Raw genomic sequence first — 19,655 nt, 5'->3', positions numbered from 1 at the left:
CCAGTCTCTCAGTACACACTGGTAAAAAAGATGTCCTTCCCGTCTCCCTGTAACACAGTCTTAGGCATCTTACATTACGAACATTACAGTTTATAGCTTTGTTCACATCTACAGTCCTCATGCCTCCTGCAGCAGGAATAATGCATGTTCACAAAGGTGATCAGGGAGCCTACGGTGTTTTTCAGAGTTCGTAGAAAGGTCTCTTTAGTGTCCTTAAAGGTACACTATGTAACTTTTGGCTTCTATAGCGGTTAAAAAACAAAACTGCATGCATTTTGTGGAAGAACATGGTTTTGGTTGTTCTTTGCGTGAGTGTGCAGATGAATATGGTTCTTTCTCATAAATAAAAAGAGAGCGAGAGATTACCTTAGTGCTCATAATATATTCACTACTACATAATGACAACAACCATAATGAATGACCCTTTACAATAGATAATACTTTACAATGAACTCTGTTGGAGAGCTACATATGGCAGTTTATCTGTTCAATAAAATACCTTACTCAGATGTTGAGTGATAAAAACTCCATCTCTGCGTCACTTTTCCAATCCCTCAGTTCCCGCTATCTCCGAAAGGCCAAGCCAATGTTGATTCTCATTTCATTAAACACTCTGTCACACTTCTCAATTTATGGATATGACGAACGTATTTTTAGCCAGATGGCATTTACACCTTCATCCAGTTTGACTCCTGTGTGATCGTTTAGATATTCAATCACAAAATGCAAATTGACGATCCCTGGCAAATTGCCACTTACATATTACACAAGGTTGCATTAACTGAAACATGTCTGAAGACAGCGCTGTGTTTGGTGAGAGAAATGAGAAAAAAAAGATTCCAAGTGTAATCCAGTGAAATAATGAAATACTATTTTTGATCAGGTGAGTAAACCATCGTAGTGCAGTTTTGGAAGCAGAAAAAGTAAAGCATAACCTCATTACATACTTGCATAGCTGAATGGAGATTATAAAAGATAATTTGCATTGACACCTTAATTAAATGTGATCAGCATTTGTTTTATAGTGATCTAATTTGAGTGGTTCTTGAGTGCATTTACACCTGGCTTTTAATGTTGTCATGTTTGATCATGAAATGATCATGACACAGTTACAGATGACTCACACTGACGCACAAACTATTCTGTATTAACACTTAGTTTTTTGTTATTTTCCAGCACTGCCGGTGTTTGATGTTACAACTGCTACATGACTGCATGACTGACCCCTGCACTAATGTAAATCTCTTCTTTAGCGTCTTCATCCATCTCTTTGTCATTATTTAAAGGTCTTATATGTGATGTACATACATGTGACGTCTGCACTGCTGGTGTTCAGGTTCCAGGATACAGTAAGAACATTTGTGGTCCCATGATGCTGAGCAGAGTGAAGCTGGAGCTGGAGAATAATAATTATAAAACCGTGCAAGACTTTGTCGCAGATATTGAACAGATTTTCAACAACTTTTGTACCTCCAACAGAGTAAGATTTATTTGAAATTATTGCAACCTTTTCCAATGTTGCAAGAGTTATTTTTTTACGTTTGCTGTCCTAAATATCCTTATATCCTAAATTCTCTCTCTTTCTTTCTCTCTTTTTTTCTGTAGGATAATGAGACCCGTAGAATGACCTCTAGGCTAAAGGAAGTGTTCAAGAAGGAGTTTGAAACTGTCTTTAAGCACCTATATGCAGTGGGTTGATTTGTCAAAACAGAAGTTACTGTCAGGTTTTTCAGTCTAGTTACATTCACAGTCACACTGCAATAAGAGGACTTGTACTGATAGTTGAGGATTTGAATGCCAGCAACCATGGCCCTTCAATTTTTTTTGGTTTATAAATAAATGGATACCATTGTTAAAAATGTGGACAGATTTGAAAATAATTTTGTTTTTCCATTTAGAAATTCTTCAAAAGCTTGTTTTGTGTAAATGTCAAGTATAATAATAATAATAATAGTCTTAGAGTGACTCAAACTAAATGTAGATATTGGCCTATATACTATAAGATGACAGGTAACAAATTAAATATTTTGTTTGCTAATTAAACAAAATACCAATCACAATAAAATATTTGGGACAACTATTATCTCTTTTTATTGAATAATTCTCTTTCCATTGTTGTATGCCAAAACAATCAGTCCAAGAAGCAAATATGGCTTCCGGCAAGTTTTAAATGTACCAAATAGCAATGTTATAAATATGTAATTAAAGTGGAAGTTTATAATGAAATATATGGAAGTTTATAATGAATGTGTTCATGGTCCTCTCTTCATATTTTAATAGAAATTATGCTTGCGTTTACTGAACTTTATTAATTCAGGTTAGTGAATTATATTCTTTCTGTTCTTATACTGTAGGTATAATCCATTTTGTGTCTCTATATTGGAGTTCAAATTAATTTAATGTATTATGTTTTGGCACTAAGATTTTTCAACCAATTCTAAATATCCAAATCATGCTATATTAAATGATAATTATAATTGAGAAAACCACGCGAGTTGGAGAAAATTAATCTTACAAACTGTAATGAGAGAGGATTATATATATATATATATATATATATATATATATATATATATATATATATATATAATGTATATGTATATATATATATACATATATATATATAATGTATATGTATATATGTGTGTGGGGGGCTTTTTCTTATTACAATTTATATACTGTATATACAGGTCCTCCTCAAAAAATTTGCATATTGTGATAAAGTTCATTATTTTCCATAATGCAATGATAAAAATTAAACTTTCATATATTTTAGATTCATTGCACACCAACTGAAATATTTCAGGTCTTTTATTGTTTTAATACTGATGATTTTGGCAGACAGCTCATTAAAACCCAAAATTCATATCTGAAAAAAATTAGCATTTCATGAAAAGGGTCTCTAAACGAGCTATTAACCTAATCATCAGAATCAACTAATTAACTCTAAACACCTGCAAAAGATTCCTGAGGCTTTTAAAAACTCCCAGCCTGTTTCATTACTCAAAACCACAATCATGGGTAAGACTGCCGACCTGACTGCTGTCCAGAAGGCCATCATTGACACCCTCAAGCAAGAGGGTAAGACACAGAAAGAAATTTCTGAACAAATAGGCTGTTCCCAGAGTGCTGTATCAAGGCACCTCAGTGGGAAGTCTGTGGGAAGGAAAAAGTGTGGCAAAAAATACTGCACAACGAGAAGAGGTGACCGGACCCTGAGGAAGATTGTGGAGAAGGGCCGATTCCAGACCTTGGGGGACCTGCGGAAGCAGTGGACTGAGTCTGGAGTAGAAACATCTAGAGCCACCGTGCACAGGCGTGTGCAGGAAATGGGCTACAGGTGCCGCATTCCCCAGGTCAAGCCACTTTTGAACCAGAAACAGCGGCAGAAGCGCCTGACCTGGGCTACAGAGAAGCAGCACTGGACTGTTGCTCAGTGGTCCAAAGTACTTTTTTCGGATGAAAGTAAATTTTGCATGTCATTCGGAAATCAAGGTGCCAGAGTCTGGAGGAAGACTGGGGAGAAGCTAATGCCAAAATGCCTGAAGTCCAGTGTCAAGTACCCACAGTCAGTGATGGTCTGGGGTGCCGTGTCAGCTGCTGGTGTTGGTCCACTGTGTTTTATCAAGGGCAGGGTCAATCCAGCTAGCTATCAGGAGATTATGGAGCACTTCATGCTTCCATCTGCTGAAAAGCTTTATGGAGATGAAGATTTCATTTTTCAGCACGACCTGGCACCTGCTCACAGTGCCAAAACCACTGGTAAATGGTTTACTGACCATGGTATTACTGTGCTCAATTGGCCTGCCAACTCTCCTGAACTGAACCCCATAGAGAATCCGTGGGATATTGTGAAGAGAAAGTTGAGAGACGCAAGACCCAACACTCTGGATGAGCTTAATGCCGCTATCGAAGCATCCTGGGCCTCCATAACACCTCAGCAGTGCCACAGGCTGATTGCCTCCATGCCAAGCCGCATTGAAGCAGTCATTTCTGCAAAAGGATTCCCGACCAAGTATTGAGTGCTTAAATGAACATAATTATTTGAAGGTTGACTTTTTTTGTATTAAAAACACTTCTTTTATTGGTCGGATGAAATATGTTAATTTTTTGAGATAGGAATTTTGGGTTTTCATGAGCTGTATGCCAAAATCATCCGTATTAAAACAATAAAAGACCTGAAATATTTCAGTTGGTGTGCAATGAATCTAAAATATATGAAAGTTTAATTGTTATCATTACATTATGGAAAATAATGAACTTTATCACAATATGCTAATTTTTTGAGAAGGACCTGTATATACTGTATATACACTGATCAGGCATCATACTGATCATAACGTGTTTCCTTAAATTTTCAATATTTCATATTACAAAAATCATATGTAAAATAAGGCATTTGAATCTTAAATTATCCAGTTCGTTCAACATCTGACACGAGCAGTCTGAAATTGTATATGTCTTGCACTTAAAACCAGGATTTTTCTATGATTAGATTCCACTGGCAGTATAGAGGGAATGCATTAACGTCACTTTCCCGCCGGAACACGCCCCCTCAGCCGGACTGAGTGGCAGAAGAGCAGCTGCGTGACTGGATTTAATAGGGGAAACTGCGAAAACGCAAGTAAAACAAACGATTATCAGTTTAAACTAAAGATTGGACTCAATATAGTGTTCCTTACTACTTACTAAAGATCCAGTGATCCATGGATATTAACATGCAGCCAGGAATCGTGTTTCCTGACATTTATATGTGCCTGATTTTGACACCGGGGAAATACATACAGCAAATTTGCCTGTGAACGCTTTATATAAATACAATATAGGCAGGTCTAAATCCAGGTGATCACTTATATCAATGTTATTGTTACATCCAGTCAGGAATGAAACGGAGAGTGAATCCAATCGCAAGCACATTTAATTAAACAAATACAAAAACAGGGAATCCAGGGAACTCAGAACACGACAGGAGTAACATAAAACAACAACCGACAGCCAACAACTGAAACACAGGGGTTTAAATACACAGACAAACAAGCTAAACAAGATAACAAGGGGGCGTGGTTAATAAGAAACACCTGGGGAGACTAATAAACATGGACGAGGAACACCTGTGGACACTGAGCAACAACAACAAAAGACAAGACACATGGCAGGGTCACATGACAAACAAGGAATCACGTGATATACAAGACACAGCAAAACCCACACGTAACATAGCCGCCCCCCCCCCCCCCCCCCTCCCCCTATGGGCGGCTCCCGACGCCCCTTGAAACAAAAACACTAAAGTTCAGGAGGGTGGTGAAGCGGAGGTGGTCTTGGGGGAGGGTAGGAGGGCCAAGTCCTAGCAGGGGAACAGGACCAGGGCAGAGAAGGTTGCGCAGGGGACCAGGGCAGAGATGAGCCCTCGGATGGCCACGGCGGAGAAGACAGTCATTCGGGCGGCCAGGGCGAAGAAGACAGTCCATCGGCGGCCAGGGCGAAGAAGACAGTCCATCGGGCGGCCAGGGCGGAGAAGACAGTCCTTCGGGCGGCCAGGGCGGAGAAGACAGTCCTTCGGGCGGCCAGGGCGGAGAAGACAGTCCATCGGGCGGCCAGGGCGGAGAAGACAGTCCATCGGGCGGCCAGGGCGGCGAAGACCCCGGCTCAGGAACAGCAGACAACACACACACTGACTCTGGCTCAGGAACAGACAACACAGACTCTGGCTCGGGAACAGACAACACACACAAACTGGTTCGGGAACAGACACCACACACACTGGCTCGGGAACAGACACCACACACACTGGCTCGGGAACAGACAACACACTCACTGGCTCGGGAACAGACAACACACACACTGGTTCGTGCTCAGGAATAGACAACACACACACTGGCTCGGGAACAGACAACACACACACTGGCTCTGGCTCGGGAACAGACAACACACACACTGGTTCGGGAACAGACAACACACTCACTGGCTCGGGAACAGACAACACAGGCTCGGGAACAGGAACAGACTCTCACTCGGAGGCAGCCATCTTGTCCGTAGACACTGGCTCGGAGGAAGTGACATGAAAAGTCTCTGGATCGGCAGACGTGACTTGAAAAGTCTCTGGATCGGCAGACGTGACTTGATCGGTCTCTGGATCGGCAGACGTGACTTGATCGGTCTCTGGATCGGCAGACGTGACTTGATCGGTCTCTGGATCGGCAGACGTGACTTGATCGGTCTCTGGATCGGCAGACGTGACTTGATCGGTCTCTGGATCGGCAGACGTGACTTGATCGGTCTCTGGATCGGCAGACGTGACTTGATCGGTCTCTGGATCGGCAGACGTGACTTGATCGGTCTCTGGATCGGCAGACGTGACTTGATCGGTCTCTGGATCGGCAGACGTGACTTGATCGGTCTCTGGATCGGCAGACGTGACTTGATCGGTCTCTGGATCGGCAGACGTGACTTGATCGGTCTCTGGATCGGCAGACGTGACTTGATCGGTCTCTGGATCGGCAGACGTGACTTGATCGGTCTCTGGATCGGCAGACGTGACTTGATCGGTCTCTGGATCGGCAGACGTGACTTGATCGGTCTCTGGATCGGCAGACGTGACTTGATCGGTCTCTGGATCGGCAGACGTGACTTGATCGGTCTCTGGATCGGCAGACGTGACTTGATCGGTCTCTGGATCGGCAGACGTGACTTGATCGGTCTCTGGATCGGCAGACGTGACTTGATCGGTCTCTGGATCGGCAGACGTGACTTGATCGGTCTCTGGATCGGCAGACGTGACTTGATCGGTCTCTGGATCGGCAGACGTGACTTGATCGGTCTGCGGTGTGTTCAGTCTCTGGCGTGCAGGTGATTGGCTCCGGTTCTGGCGAACAGGAGACGGGCTCAGGCTCTTGCTCGAAGACTGGCTCAGGCTCTTGCTCGAAGACTGGCTCAGGCTCTTGCTCGAAGACTGGCTCAGGCTCTTGCTCGAAGACTGGCTCAGGCTCTTGCTCGAAGACTGGCTCAGGCTCTTGCTCGAAGACTGGCTCAGGCTCTTGCTCGAAGACTGGCTCAGGCTCTTGCTCGAAGACTGGCTCAGGCTCTTGCTCGAAGACTGGCTCAGGCTCTTGCTCGAAGACTGGCTCAGGCTCTTGCTCGAAGACTGGCTCAGGCTCTTGCTCGAAGACTGGCTCAGGCTCTTGCTCGAAGACTGGCTCAGGCTCTTGCTCGAAGACTGGCTCAGGCTCTTGCTCGAAGACTGGCTCAGGCTCTTGCTCGAAGACTGGCTCAGGCTCTTGCTCGAAGACTGGCTCAGGCTCTTGCTCGAAGACTGGCTCAGGCTCTTGCTCGAAGACTGGCTCAGGCTCTTGCTCGAAGACTGGCTCAGGCTCTTGCTCGAAGACTGGCTCAGGCTCTTGCTCGAAGACTGGCTCAGGCTCTTGCTCGAAGACTGGCTCAGGCTCTTGCTCGAAGACTGGCTCAGGCTCTTGCTCGAAGACTGGCTCAGGCTCTTGCTCGAAGACTGGCTCAGGCTCTTGCTCGAAGACTGGCTCAGGCTCTTGCTCGAAGACTGGCTCAGGCTCTTGCTCGAAGACTGGCTCAGGCTCTTGCTCGAAGACTGGCTCAGGCTCTTGCTCGAAGACTGGCTCAGGCTCTTGCTCGAAGACTGGCTCAGGCTCTTGCTCGAAGACTGGCTCAGGCTCTTGCTCGAAGACTGGCTCAGGCTCTTGCTCGAAGACTGGCTCAGGCTCTTGCTCGAAGACTGGCTCAGGCTCTTGCTCGAAGACTGGCTCAGGCTCTTGCTCGAAGACTGGCTCAGGCTCTTGCTCGAAGACTGGCTCAGGCTCTTGCTCGAAGACTGGCTCTGGCTGGACGTGGCTGACGTGAGGCTCTGGCTGGACGTGGCTGACGTGAAGCTCTGGCTCTGGCTGGAAGTGGCTGACGTGAAGCTCTGGCTCTGGCTGGACGTGGCTGACGTGAGGCTCTGGCTGGACGTGGCTGACGTGAGGCTCTGGCTGGACGTGGCTGACGTGAGGCTCTGGCTGGACGTGGCTGACGTGAGGCTCTGGCTGGACGTGGCTGACGTGAGGCTCTGGCTGGACGTGGCTGACGTGAGGCTCTGGCTGGACGTGGCTGACGTGAGGCTCTGGCTGGACGTGGCTGACGTGAGGCTCTGGCTGGACGGTCTCTGGCTGGACGGTCTCTGGCTGGACGGTCTCTGGCTGGACGGTCTCTGGCTGGACGGTCTCTGGCTGGACGGTCTCTGGCTGGACGGTCTCTGGCTGGACGGTCTCTGGCTGGACGGTCTCTGGCTGGACGGTCTCTGGCTGGACGGTCTCTGGCTGGACGGTCTCTGGCTGAGGTACTGTGGGGTTGCGGAGCTCCTCCTCCACCAAACCCACAGTAAAAGTTGAGCCGCTCAACACAAGGGCCAGGTCAAAATACTCCTCTAAAGTTCCATGAGGATCATGCAAGGGCATGAAATAACTGAGTGGCTCAGATAGTCCGCCTCTAAAAAATATCATGAGGCACTGAGAATCCATAGACGTTGCGTTTGCCAGTTCAATAAAAATTTTCACGTACTCCTCTATGGGCCGATCTCCCTGATGGAGACACATAATCTGTGCTGCTGGATTCATGTTGGTCGGTTGTTCTGTTACATCCAGTCAGGAATGAAACGGAGAGTGAATCCAATCGCAAGCACATTTAATTAAACAAATACAAAAACAGGGAATCCAGGGAACTCAGAACACGACAGGAGTAACATAAAACAACAACCGACAGCCAACAACTGAAACACAGGGGTTTAAATACACAGACAAACAAGCTAAACAAGATAACAAGGGGGCGTGGTTAATAAGAAACACCTGGGGAGACTAATAAACATGGACGAGGAACACCTGTGGACACTGAGCAACAACAACAAAAGACAAGACACATGGCAGGGTCACATGACAAACAAGGAATCACGTGATATACAAGACACAGCAAAACCCACACGTAACAGTTATATAAATCATCATATCGTCTAGACTTAAAACTTGTATAGTTTTTTGTCAGTGTTTATTTAAAAATGTCAAATTCAGAATATACAGTGGTAAATATTTGATTGATGAGTTGTCACTGCAATATATAACAATACAATATATAGAGAATGATTTTACCACTAAATTAGGTATATATTGACACAAAAATGATAACTGCTAATCCACCTTTCGCTGCCTGGAGTCCAGTTGTTTCTATGAATTGCAGTGATCTATTTGCTTGTTCTTTAGCTTTAGGTAGTCTGTAAAAATATTCCTCATATTTCTTGTCAAATCTAGTTGTACAGTCAGTCTCAAAGCACTTTCCCGTTTTAGACGCGTTTTGTGTGTTTTTCCGCAGAATTCACACTGAAAACCAATGCTGCCGCTCAGTCTTTTTGCCACTTGTGGGCGTAACCGCAGTCACTCCGGCCAATGGGGACGTCACGTGCATTCCCTCTATAGGTAAAAAAAAAAAAATGATTACCAGATTACCAAAAGGTTGTTTATTTAAATTCTGCATGGCTGAATCATCATTTCGTATTATGTTTGCCACACCTGATACAAGGTGATATTTTATGTTAAAATGTGTCAAATAAAATTGTAATTATCTTTTGTTATATATAAAGATTTTTAAAATGGTAAGTGATCAGGGCGTTGGCAGATCTACAGAAAGGTGTGGTTTAGGCAGAGCAAGGAAAAGGAAAGGTGACTGTAGACCGTGTTTGTGTGTACATACTTGACTGCGTAAAAGAGAGACAGAGCTCGACAAACAGACACCAAGGTGAATACTTAATAGTAATTCGCATTTCAATGTTGTTTTTCTGATGTGTTGTTTTTTCTTTTTTTTTGAATCAATCAAATTCCACAATAACTTATATCACAACCACCAGGTAAACACTTTCAGTTTTGTTTCTGTGTCAGAGTGAGTGGCTTGGTACTGTTACTGCACCATAAAGTATATGTAATTATATATATATATATATATATATATATATATATATATATATTATATATATATATATATATATATGTGTGTGTGTGTGTGTGTGTGTGTGTGTGTGTGTGTGTGTGTGTGTGTGTGTGTGTGTGTGTGTGTGTGTGTGTGTGTGTGTGTGTGTGTGTGTGTAAAATTGTGTAATGGTTACAAAACCAAATATTTATAATATAAATATTTATATCAAATAATATATATAGCCTATATATATATAGGTCTATATAAAAAAACACATTTTACTTTAAGACGGCCTCTGTCCACTTGTAAAAAACATGTGCATAAAAAAAATAGCTTAAAGTATCTTGTAATTCTCCAGAACTGATTTTAAATTATTTTATTATTATGCTGAGTAGCCTACACACCAAAAGATAATCGGGCTGATTTTGGGCCAATTTCCCTCCTTCCGACAATCCTATTTCCCGATTATCTTGATGGTTCTACAGATTATTTTATCAGATTTTCCCTTGGTGTGAGGTGTGTTAAGAGTGTCCGAACCTGCTCGGAAGAACGTCGAAGCCGCCCCGATCGCGAACATGTTGTTGAATATCAGCTTGTTGATTTGTGGCAAATTGCTTATTTTATTGTTTATTTGTCACCAAATCAGGGCTGTAGGCTAGTGCTCGAGTCCGGTCTTGGACTCGAGTCCGGACTCGAGACCGTTTTTCTATATTCTCGGACTCGCTGGTATTCGGACTCGGACTTGTCCATAGACAGTAAAGGAAAGGACTTGTGTCGGTTTCGGCCGCTGGTCTTACCAAATATGGCTTTTGGTCTCGACCGAGTCCAGGTGTCTTTATTATGTTCCCAGTAATGTATTATTGAAGTATGCACCCGCAGACTTCCGCAGAAACCTCCGCAGATTACCGCAGATTGTAGCTACTGCCCGGCATTGACAAGTACGACGATTTAGCCTACTATTTGCTACTGCAATACCGGCGCATAGTTGAAATAACAGATCTGTCTATTCACTGCCGACCATAATATGAAATTGCTATATGGAGTAGTGACTGTGAATATTAAAGACTGCTATCAAATCTGATTGTTCAGTTCAAGTTAATTTTATTTATAGCCTATAGCACGTTTTATAACAGCCACCGACTGACCAAAGTGCTTTACAGAACTACAAAATTAAAAGACAATAATACCATGCATAACAGCACAGCGCAGATAAGTACAGCAGAGCTAAGAACAGCCTTAAACAGGAGTCGCAAAAAAACAGTATCAGACTCATCAATAATAAACAGCAACAATGGCAGTATCAGACTTAGATAAATAGAAAAAACAGCATCATACTCAAAGGAGAAATAATAAAAGTAAAACATCCTTATTTATAGGCCAAAGAAAACAAGTGCGTTTTTAAAAGTGACTTAAAAGAGGTCACGGAGGGGCTATGCTAACTTCTATTAGCAAATTATTCCACAGCCGAGGCTGATGTTCAGCGAGTCTCTGCAAATGAGTGCCGCAGGTTCATGTAGGCTACTACACGTACTCAAGTACACATATATCTTTAGCATTTCATCGTCAGATACACTCAGAATCCCGTCAAAATAAAAGTTCGGTTTAACGTGAGGAAATTACCACAGACACATTTTACTGGAGTGCTATATTGTCATTTAGTAGATCAAATTCTCAGTTGGCTACTAGTACCTATCAGTGGTAATAATAGTGGGTTGGTGTTTGTATCAGTTCTAACACTGCTATTATGAGGTATCACCATATGTCATCATTCTTTTTTCTTTAGATTAGAAGATTAGGCCTATATGATATCAAGGGGAATGTCTATACTTAAAAATCCTGGGTGCACTGTTTTTGCTTTTAGATCAACAAATAATAACCCAAAATGATTGTCATGATAATGTAACGCATATAACGCAACCTTTTTGGACTCGGTCTTGTCTTGGACTCTAACCTCTTTGGACTTGGTCTTGACTTTGGACTCGACTAGTCCTGGTCTTGGACTTGTCTTGGACTCGACAAAGGTGGTCTTGACTACAGCCCTACAACCAAATGGTGGTGTCTGTCATTGTAATTAGATTTGGTCCCCCTAGTGAGGGGCTCACAACTGTGAGATCAGAATGGAGGATCTGAGGGAGGGAACACCTTTAATGGACACATCACTTTTCTCATATTTTGTAACTTCTTTTAGCTTTGCATTATGGTTGGGAGAATGAGATCATTTTACCAGGCGCACTGAGACACTTTAAATGATACTTTTTTGAACACATTTAACATTTCATGGGTTTTCAGTGAGTTTCAGGTGAGGAGGAAAAGGGGGGGGGGGATTGTCAAAGTGAGGTGTGAGTTACACTGTGTGCTGCGTCTCGGATGTTGCTGTTACATAATTATGCAAGGGACGGTTCAAATGTTAATTCTCAGGAGAGCCTTGTGCTTCCTGGAGGGGTAGCCCAGACTTTCTGCCACCCGCCACTATAGGAGCAAAATGTTTAAATCTAGGATTTTTTGTCCTCACGTTTGTGGTCTATCACATTTTGAAAACCTTATAAGATGTAAAAAAAATCTTTTGGTGTGTACTCAGTGTTAACTTTTGAATCATACTGAGTATAGCATGTGTTTCCTGAAATTTTCAAGTTTTCATTATTACAAAAATCATATATAAAATAAGGCATTTGAATCTCAAACTATCCAGTGCGTTCAACAGCTGGCATGAGCACACTGAAATAGTATGTATGTTGTCAAAACTCCTCTCAGACACACAATACCAAGCAATATAGTGTAAACATAACACATAACAAGAGCTGCAGTTTATTGCCTATTGTATTGACAGGAGTTTTGATAGCACAATATGCTGTCTGTAAAACTAATATAAATGTTGATATTTTCTAAAATAGTATTTAAGGGTATTGTATGTATGTGAGCAGGTTGTAACTGCATTCCAATGAGTCACTGAAGGTTTGGGTGGGTGTTTGTTAGGCGTCTAATATAATATGATGACGACAAAACATGATAAATGATTGTTTGAGCAGAATTGATTTATTGGTACACTTCACAGAGTCAATAATTCACAATCTATTCTCTTTTGCAGAATCAACTATATTTAAGAGAATCATCACTATGGATTTTGGATTTTTTGAAGATGAAAAGCTATTGGAAGTTTTCCGTCAAAACAAGACAAAAATATCTTCAATAGAAAAGCCATTCACATTTCTTCGCCATCTCAAAGACAATAGACTCATTACAGATGAGCTTTATGTAAGATAATCGTAATTTTAAGTGTAACAGACTAAGAACTCTATAGTAAAAACCTGTTAATTGGTTAACAGTTAGTTTCCTTTTTTAATTCAGCAGAAAAGGGATTTGCCGTTTTTTAAATTGAATGATTTATGGGTTGTTTTGTAGATGTTTACATTTGACAGAATACTTATGGCAACCACAACTGCCATTTATTTCACCATAAAAAATATTTTTGAGTTGATCATAACATTTCAGTCCAATAATATGTCAATATAAAAAACATAAAGATTTGACTTTTTTTCTCTCTTCTTTTTTGAAGCAAAAGGCTCAGAAAGTTGATTGTGAAAATGGTGTTAATAATGGTGTGTATGCTGCATTGGAGTTTATTCAAAAGGAAGCAAATGGAGCAAAGAGGGTCAGAAAGTTCTGGGAATGTGTGGCTCAGGAGCACATTTTAAAGCATCACCCCCAACTCTCTGAAATCATTGCAACTCTGGAGAAGTGTGAGAAATCATCTGTTTAGCTATCTATCAGTCTGTCTGTGACTTATCACACTGAGGTCTGCAGCATTGCTGATGTATTTCCTAATTCTAGTTTTATCTCCTCATAATGGAGAACCAAACAACAAAACAAGGGAGAGATCTGAGGATCGAGGCACAGGAAAAGAAAGAGAGGGGAAGAGCTCTGCGAGTAACCAAGCTGGCCCGTCATCACAAATCACTAACAGACAGAAGAAGAAGGCCAAACACATGGAGAGAGGTGAGTTCTCTGACAAAATCAGATACAATCTTAAAAATAAAGATTCTTATTGGCATTGATGGCACCACAAAGAACCTTCAACATCTATGGAACATTTTCAATGCACAAAATGTTCTTTATACTAGGAAAAAGGTTTTTTAGAATTTATTTAGAATAAAACACTTTTTTCATGTGTTCACTGAAAGGTTCTTTGAGGAACGTCTCGGTTACATTTGGAACCCCTCGTTCCCTGAAGGAGGTAACGGATACGTACGTCATGACCGGCGAATAGATCTTTGAGTGAAACTAAAGGAGCCAATGCACATTGCGTGCAATCATTTGCAGCAGCTGCTCTGCCATGCAGCGCGAGTATATAATGAGCAGCAGGTGCGAAGCGATAGCACCTCGGTTTTTCGCTGAGGAGCCGAGCAATGACCCGGTCACGCAGTGGGGTACAGGAGCTGTGGCGACGGGACTTACGCCTCCCTTCCCTCCTTCAGGGGAAAAGGGTTACCATATGTAACAGGGACGTTCCCTATCAGTCAGTCACTGACATACGTCATAACAATTATTTCACGCCAATGTGCATTGGCTCCTTTAGTTTCACACAAAGTAGATTGGCCTCTCTAGCGAGATTCCTATTCGTCGGCCATTACGTACGTATAGTGACCGAATGGGAAATCATTCATTCAATGGGTTCTATGGCATCACTGTTAACAATTAGCAATCTGTTTTTTTTTATTGGTTTGAGGTATGCAAACTTACTGTTTTGTATTTCTAAAATTCTTCAGATCTTCAGAGTTCTCCAGACTCTACCACGGAATCAGAGTCATTTTCCCATCCATCCTTAAGTATGTAGAGCACTTTTTTTTGTGTGTAGAATTAAATTTGCTGAACATTTTAATGTCTGATTTTTTTATGTGTTTTATTTTAATCACTTTAATTTTGATTTTTACGCTCATCACCCAAGAGGAAAAAGTGAATCTCTGGGATAAGCCTAAACACAAAAGATGGCTTCCTGTCACATGTGGCAACAAAAAGGCCTCATTGGACAGAGACACACTGTTTAAGAGTAAGTTACCCTCACTGTTTAAATGTTTCAAAGCACTCTCTAAACATTATAATTAAGCAGAGTTTTATTGTTTTATTATATTTATCCTATTTTGTGCTGATCTCCACATGAATGTTTCAAAATGAAAATTGTGCTTTATGAATTGTAACTTTAATTCTCTGAAAATGTAGAACCTGAAAAAGTAGTAAAAATCTGAAACAAAATATGTATACTACGCCTTAGAATTAATTAATATTTTTTAAATGAATATTTAAAAATAAATATAGAATATTTTTTAATGACCTTTCAAGTCTGAACCCTCAAAATATGAGAAAAATATTTTATATATGTAGCGCGTACTCAAGATGAAGACACACTGACAGAAGGCAGGATTAAAACGTTTCAACGTGGATTAATAAACAAAAGACGGACTGGTAACAGTGTGTCAAATGCAAACACAAGCATTATCAAAATTAACAACCGACAACTAAAGGAAAACAGAGCAACTTAAATACTGGCCGAGAGCGATTGATGGTTAATTTGTATTTCTTCCATTTCCAAATAATGGCACCAACAGTTGTCTCCTTCTCACCAAGATTCTTGCTGATGGTCTTGTAGCCCATTCCAGCCTTTTGCAGATCTACAATCTTATCCCTGATGTCCTTTGACAGCTCTTTTGTCTTGTCTGTGGAAGTGGAGACGTTGGAATGGAAGATACAGATTCTGTGGATAGGTGTCTTTTATACACATAATGAGCTGACATTAGAAGTAATTTCTTAAAGTGACAGGACTAAGTGGTGTTCTACATGGGCACATAAGTGGTGTTATGTATATTGTGTTGCATCTGCTATCTCGAATGCCCAAGATGAATTTCTCCGTCAGGAGACAATAAAGGCTAATCAATCAATCAATCAATCAATCATAAGCAATCTGTGGGAGGCAGAATTATTGCTGGTTGGTATGGGGATCAAATACCTCAAATACATCAAATGCTAATCAATTTATAACCTTTATATAATGTGTTTTTCTGGATTTTTGGTTTATATTCTGTCTCTATCCGTTAAAATAAACCTACCATAAAAAATTATAGACCCTTTATTTCTTTGTAAGTGGGCAAACTTACAAAATCACCAGGGGATCAAATAATAATTTTCTCCACTGTAGTTCTCTTGGCCGGAGCGAGAACGCTTTTCTTGGTGTTGAGTCTCAACCCCAGATATATAAGATAAGCAAAGACAACATCCGATGTCGAAGCACAAGCTTTTGAGACTGGGCCAAAATCAGCCAGTCGTCTTAAGTAATTTAAAATGCGGCTGCCCTGTAATCGCAACTGAGCCAGAGCTGCATCCATGCATCCATCCATGCATATAGCCCCTTTGTCCAGCAGAGTTTGCAGTTTTTGTTTCAGCAAGTGCACCTGTTCCGGTTTCACGGGAGTGGAAACCACGCTGTTGAAACGACGAGAATGGTGTGCAAACTGTATACTGTAGCCTTTTCCTACGATTCTCAAAACCCAATAAGATATGTTTGGCAGTAGTTTCCACGCTGCCACCTTCCCTGAAAGGGGCACTAATATTGACGAAGTAACCAAATATTTAACATTTCTTCGGAAACTGCTGTCGGGAAGGAGCTACTTATTATATATTTTATGTGCCCCTGCCATAATTTGCAGAGCAGCACCAGTATTACGACTGAAACGCTTTCCTTACTGGCGTGAATGTTGTTCTGCACGGCTTGGCGGGGAGTGCTGACTTTTTAAGTGATGATGAGCTCCCAGGAGAGATAGCCCACGTGCGTCTCTCCAACTGGGTCATCATAGTATAACCACGTGCCCTTGCACCAACAGTAGTGGAATAAGTCGACGTTGAGAGCAAAAATGACACGTGAAAAACGGAGACTGTTTCTGAGGCCCCTCCCCCTGGCCACCGGACAGAAATGAGACCACTTCGAGAAACTCCTCATGTGCCTCATCCCGGGAGGAGCTCTCGGAGGTGGCGTTCTCAAAGTCCATCTCCAGGTGGCTATTTTGCCATGTAAGTCCTCATGATTAAATTTAGTCAAAGAACAGCCAGACAAGATATTAATACAAGCATCTAACTTTTCAAATCAGATGAGTAGCCTATTATATAATTTCTCAGAATTAAATGCAGCCAAATATCAACTAGACAAGTAAAAACATTCTGGATGAAATGCTAAATATAGTAATTTTCATATTAGAGCAGTATCAACAAAGAATCATAAAATTATAGCTTGCAAATACACACAATTTGTTTGCACGCATTCACAGGAACAAGAGAGAACCCAGACAGAAAAATAGTGTCAGCCCAGATCCGGTCCACATCTTGTACACATGTAATCCATACGTACCAGATGTTGGCCGGATCTGGGCTGACACTGTTGCTGTCTGGGGGGGAATCTCCCCTGTATGCTCAGTTCACTCGTATTATATACATATAGCAGACCCATAATCTGCGATTGGCCTCTGTAGACGCGAAATCCAAGCCACTAGATTCTTTATTGACAAGAGAACCTACATCATCAGCCCGCTCTGAATAAGCGCAGAGGCACGCTTCAGCAGTGGACGGGAGGACAACACGATCTTAATAGAGAGCGAGAGAAAGGGAAGGGCTTTTTCATGCCTGAGAAGGCTAACTCCTTGCAAAAGTGATAGTTTGAGAAGAGGTTTGAATAGCACACATGGCCCTGCTGGGACGTTCGCAGCTGGCTACACGATGGACGCGTGGGAGAAGTGGCGGGTCGTGTGTCTGGCGGCTCTTTCCGTGGAGGACGTTGAAGATATCTACCTATTCGCAAACCATGATAACAGGTCTTCTGCTGATTGGATTAGGCATTTCCCTGGTTTATCGAGAAATTAAGAAGATGGTGACAGCTGTCCAAAGCCCCACAAGGCTGCCCGTCATGATTGAAGCGGTGGGCAGAGCTGTCAGCACTCAGATTATGAACCACTATATGGATAACATCATGGAGAAGCTCACAGCTTTGCAAAGGCAAATGGATCGTTTCAGAGACCAAAATGGACCAAGAGAATAGCCTGTGTAAATTGAATGCGGCTACTCACCCGAAGACCAAACAATCCCAATCTTATCTGTTTCGGCACCCCCCTACCAGCACTGGCCTTGGACAAGGCCGCTGTTGGAACAACAACTCTCCCGGATGAGCACTGCAGTGAGCCACTCTTGCGTTCCTTCCCTGACTCCCCAGACACCTGGTGGTTGTTGACTTTGTATGGACCTGATCAAGGTTGTCTCCATGGCGACTTGCTGTGTATCGCTATGACAATCCTGCGGACTGAGGCATCTAGATTATGGTGCTGGCTTAGCGACTCTCTCCAGGTCTAAACACACATGAACTTACATGTACACAAATATGCATCCCCCCCACACCCCATCCCCCGCCTTCGCCGCTTCGTACCCCCAGTCTGACAGGCGGGTCTGTGACCAGCGCCATAATGGCTGCAGGACCGGACGACTGCTTGCCTGGGCTGGACTAACTCCATCCCCCACTCCCCACACGTGTTGCAATGTCTTGTTCATGTTGTAGATTGTACTGTTTATGTGCTAATGTTGCTGAGGTGTTTTTTCCTGTTCCCAGACTGTACTCCTTACAGGAGCATAGTCTGGGGGTCGCCTTTTTTTTCTTCTCCATGTCATGCTGTATTTTTTTTCTCAAGATTGGCGCTGATTATAGCAGCCATGGTAGCATCTTGTTACCGAAGCACATTCCTTGTGTGTGAAAGCACTACTTGGCAATGAAGTGATTCTGACATGGCACACATTGCGGTTCTGAAGACAAAAGAACTGATGAGCACACCCGTCACACATCTATTTATAACCTTTGACATGCGCATTCCAATGATGTCATCATCAGAGGTTATTTAAGCTAAATTATTTGCCGTGTTTGCCACACAACCAGTCAAACGAAGACGTTTTCCCCGTAGCACTGTTCGTGCAGCATTGAGTGTAGCTTTTTAAGGGTCCGGGAACTGATTTATAGGATCTAATTACATTTACACTTACACATACCTACCACATACATACACGTATTAAAATTCTCATCTATTCTCAGGAAAAAGGGATTGCATTAAGCATAATGGAGAAATGATCTCCCCTGCAGTATTTGAGCAAAGGGGTGGAAAAGAAGTACACAAGAGCTGGAAAACAAGTATATTATGCCAAGGCAAAACCCTCAAGAGTCTTATGGAGGTGAGAACAAAAAGAGATCAACTTGCACATTAGCTAATGTGTCTCAGGGCTTGAATACATTTAGCCAAAATATGAAACAGTATATTTTCAGTTTTGTGGCTTAAATTATATTCTTTAAAAATACTTTATTTTCTCTGTGCTTTTCTAACCTTGTTTATTTCTCTTTTCAGTTAGAAATTTTGAAGATACCTAAAGTTAAAGGAAAATTTACCCTTCGTAAATGATATGTCCCATGCATAATTTATTCAGCATTTTAAATGACTCTCTATACTGAGCTCATAAATCGACTAATTTTGTTCCACTTTTAATAAAGTCTGTCAACGAATGGATTGTTTTAGTGTGAAATAAAGCTTTTTTACAATGTTACATTCACATGAAGAGTGCGGCACTGTTTCATAAGAAACTTAGACATTGAAGGTTAATTATAAATCAAATGTTTTCAGACTACACAG

The 19,655-nt window shown here is 42.0% G+C and overlaps 2 protein-coding genes and 1 long non-coding RNA gene across 7 annotated transcripts in view; 2 read left to right on the top strand and 1 right to left on the bottom strand.

Annotated features, from left to right (window-relative positions):
• Nucleotides 1-2,226, top strand: part of LOC143721532 (nuclear body protein SP140-like protein) — a 12,770-nt gene extending 10,544 nt beyond the window's left edge. For all 5 annotated transcript variants that reach the window (XM_077212028.1, XM_077212027.1, XM_077212026.1 and 2 more), the window contains exons 13-16: nucleotides 1-21; nucleotides 1,177-1,236; nucleotides 1,337-1,480; nucleotides 1,606-2,226. The exon at nucleotides 1-21 is cut by the window's left edge and continues 79 nt beyond it. In XM_077212028.1, the coding sequence (XP_077068143.1) occupies nucleotides 1-21; nucleotides 1,177-1,236; nucleotides 1,337-1,480; nucleotides 1,606-1,698 (318 nt within the window). In that variant the 3' untranslated portion in view covers nucleotides 1,699-2,226. The remainder of the gene's footprint in view (nucleotides 22-1,176; nucleotides 1,237-1,336; nucleotides 1,481-1,605) is intronic.
• The window catches only part of LOC143721541 (uncharacterized), a 323,157-nt gene that overhangs the window by 78,213 nt on the left and 225,289 nt on the right, over nucleotides 1-19,655 (bottom strand). The gene's annotated exons all lie outside the window — the stretch shown is intronic.
• Nucleotides 9,681-19,575, top strand: LOC143722409 (uncharacterized). The gene is made up of 8 exons (XM_077213816.1): nucleotides 9,681-9,786; nucleotides 13,043-13,209; nucleotides 13,511-13,694; nucleotides 13,786-13,950; nucleotides 14,721-14,780; nucleotides 14,900-15,001; nucleotides 19,067-19,203; nucleotides 19,374-19,575. Exons 2-8 carry the CDS (start codon nucleotides 13,072-13,074, stop codon nucleotides 19,425-19,427), a joined length of 840 nt encoding a protein of 279 aa, XP_077069931.1. The 5' UTR covers nucleotides 9,681-9,786; nucleotides 13,043-13,071; the 3' UTR covers nucleotides 19,428-19,575.

The sequence above is a fragment of the Siphateles boraxobius genome, unplaced genomic scaffold (genome assembly GCF_051911475.1).
Source record: "Siphateles boraxobius isolate OS27281-9 unplaced genomic scaffold, OSU_SipBor_1 66, whole genome shotgun sequence".
Classification (NCBI taxonomy): domain Eukaryota; kingdom Metazoa; phylum Chordata; class Actinopteri; order Cypriniformes; family Leuciscidae; genus Siphateles; species Siphateles boraxobius.
Note: the sequence above shows the minus strand (reverse complement) of the source record. Positions and strands in the feature narration are given on the sequence as shown.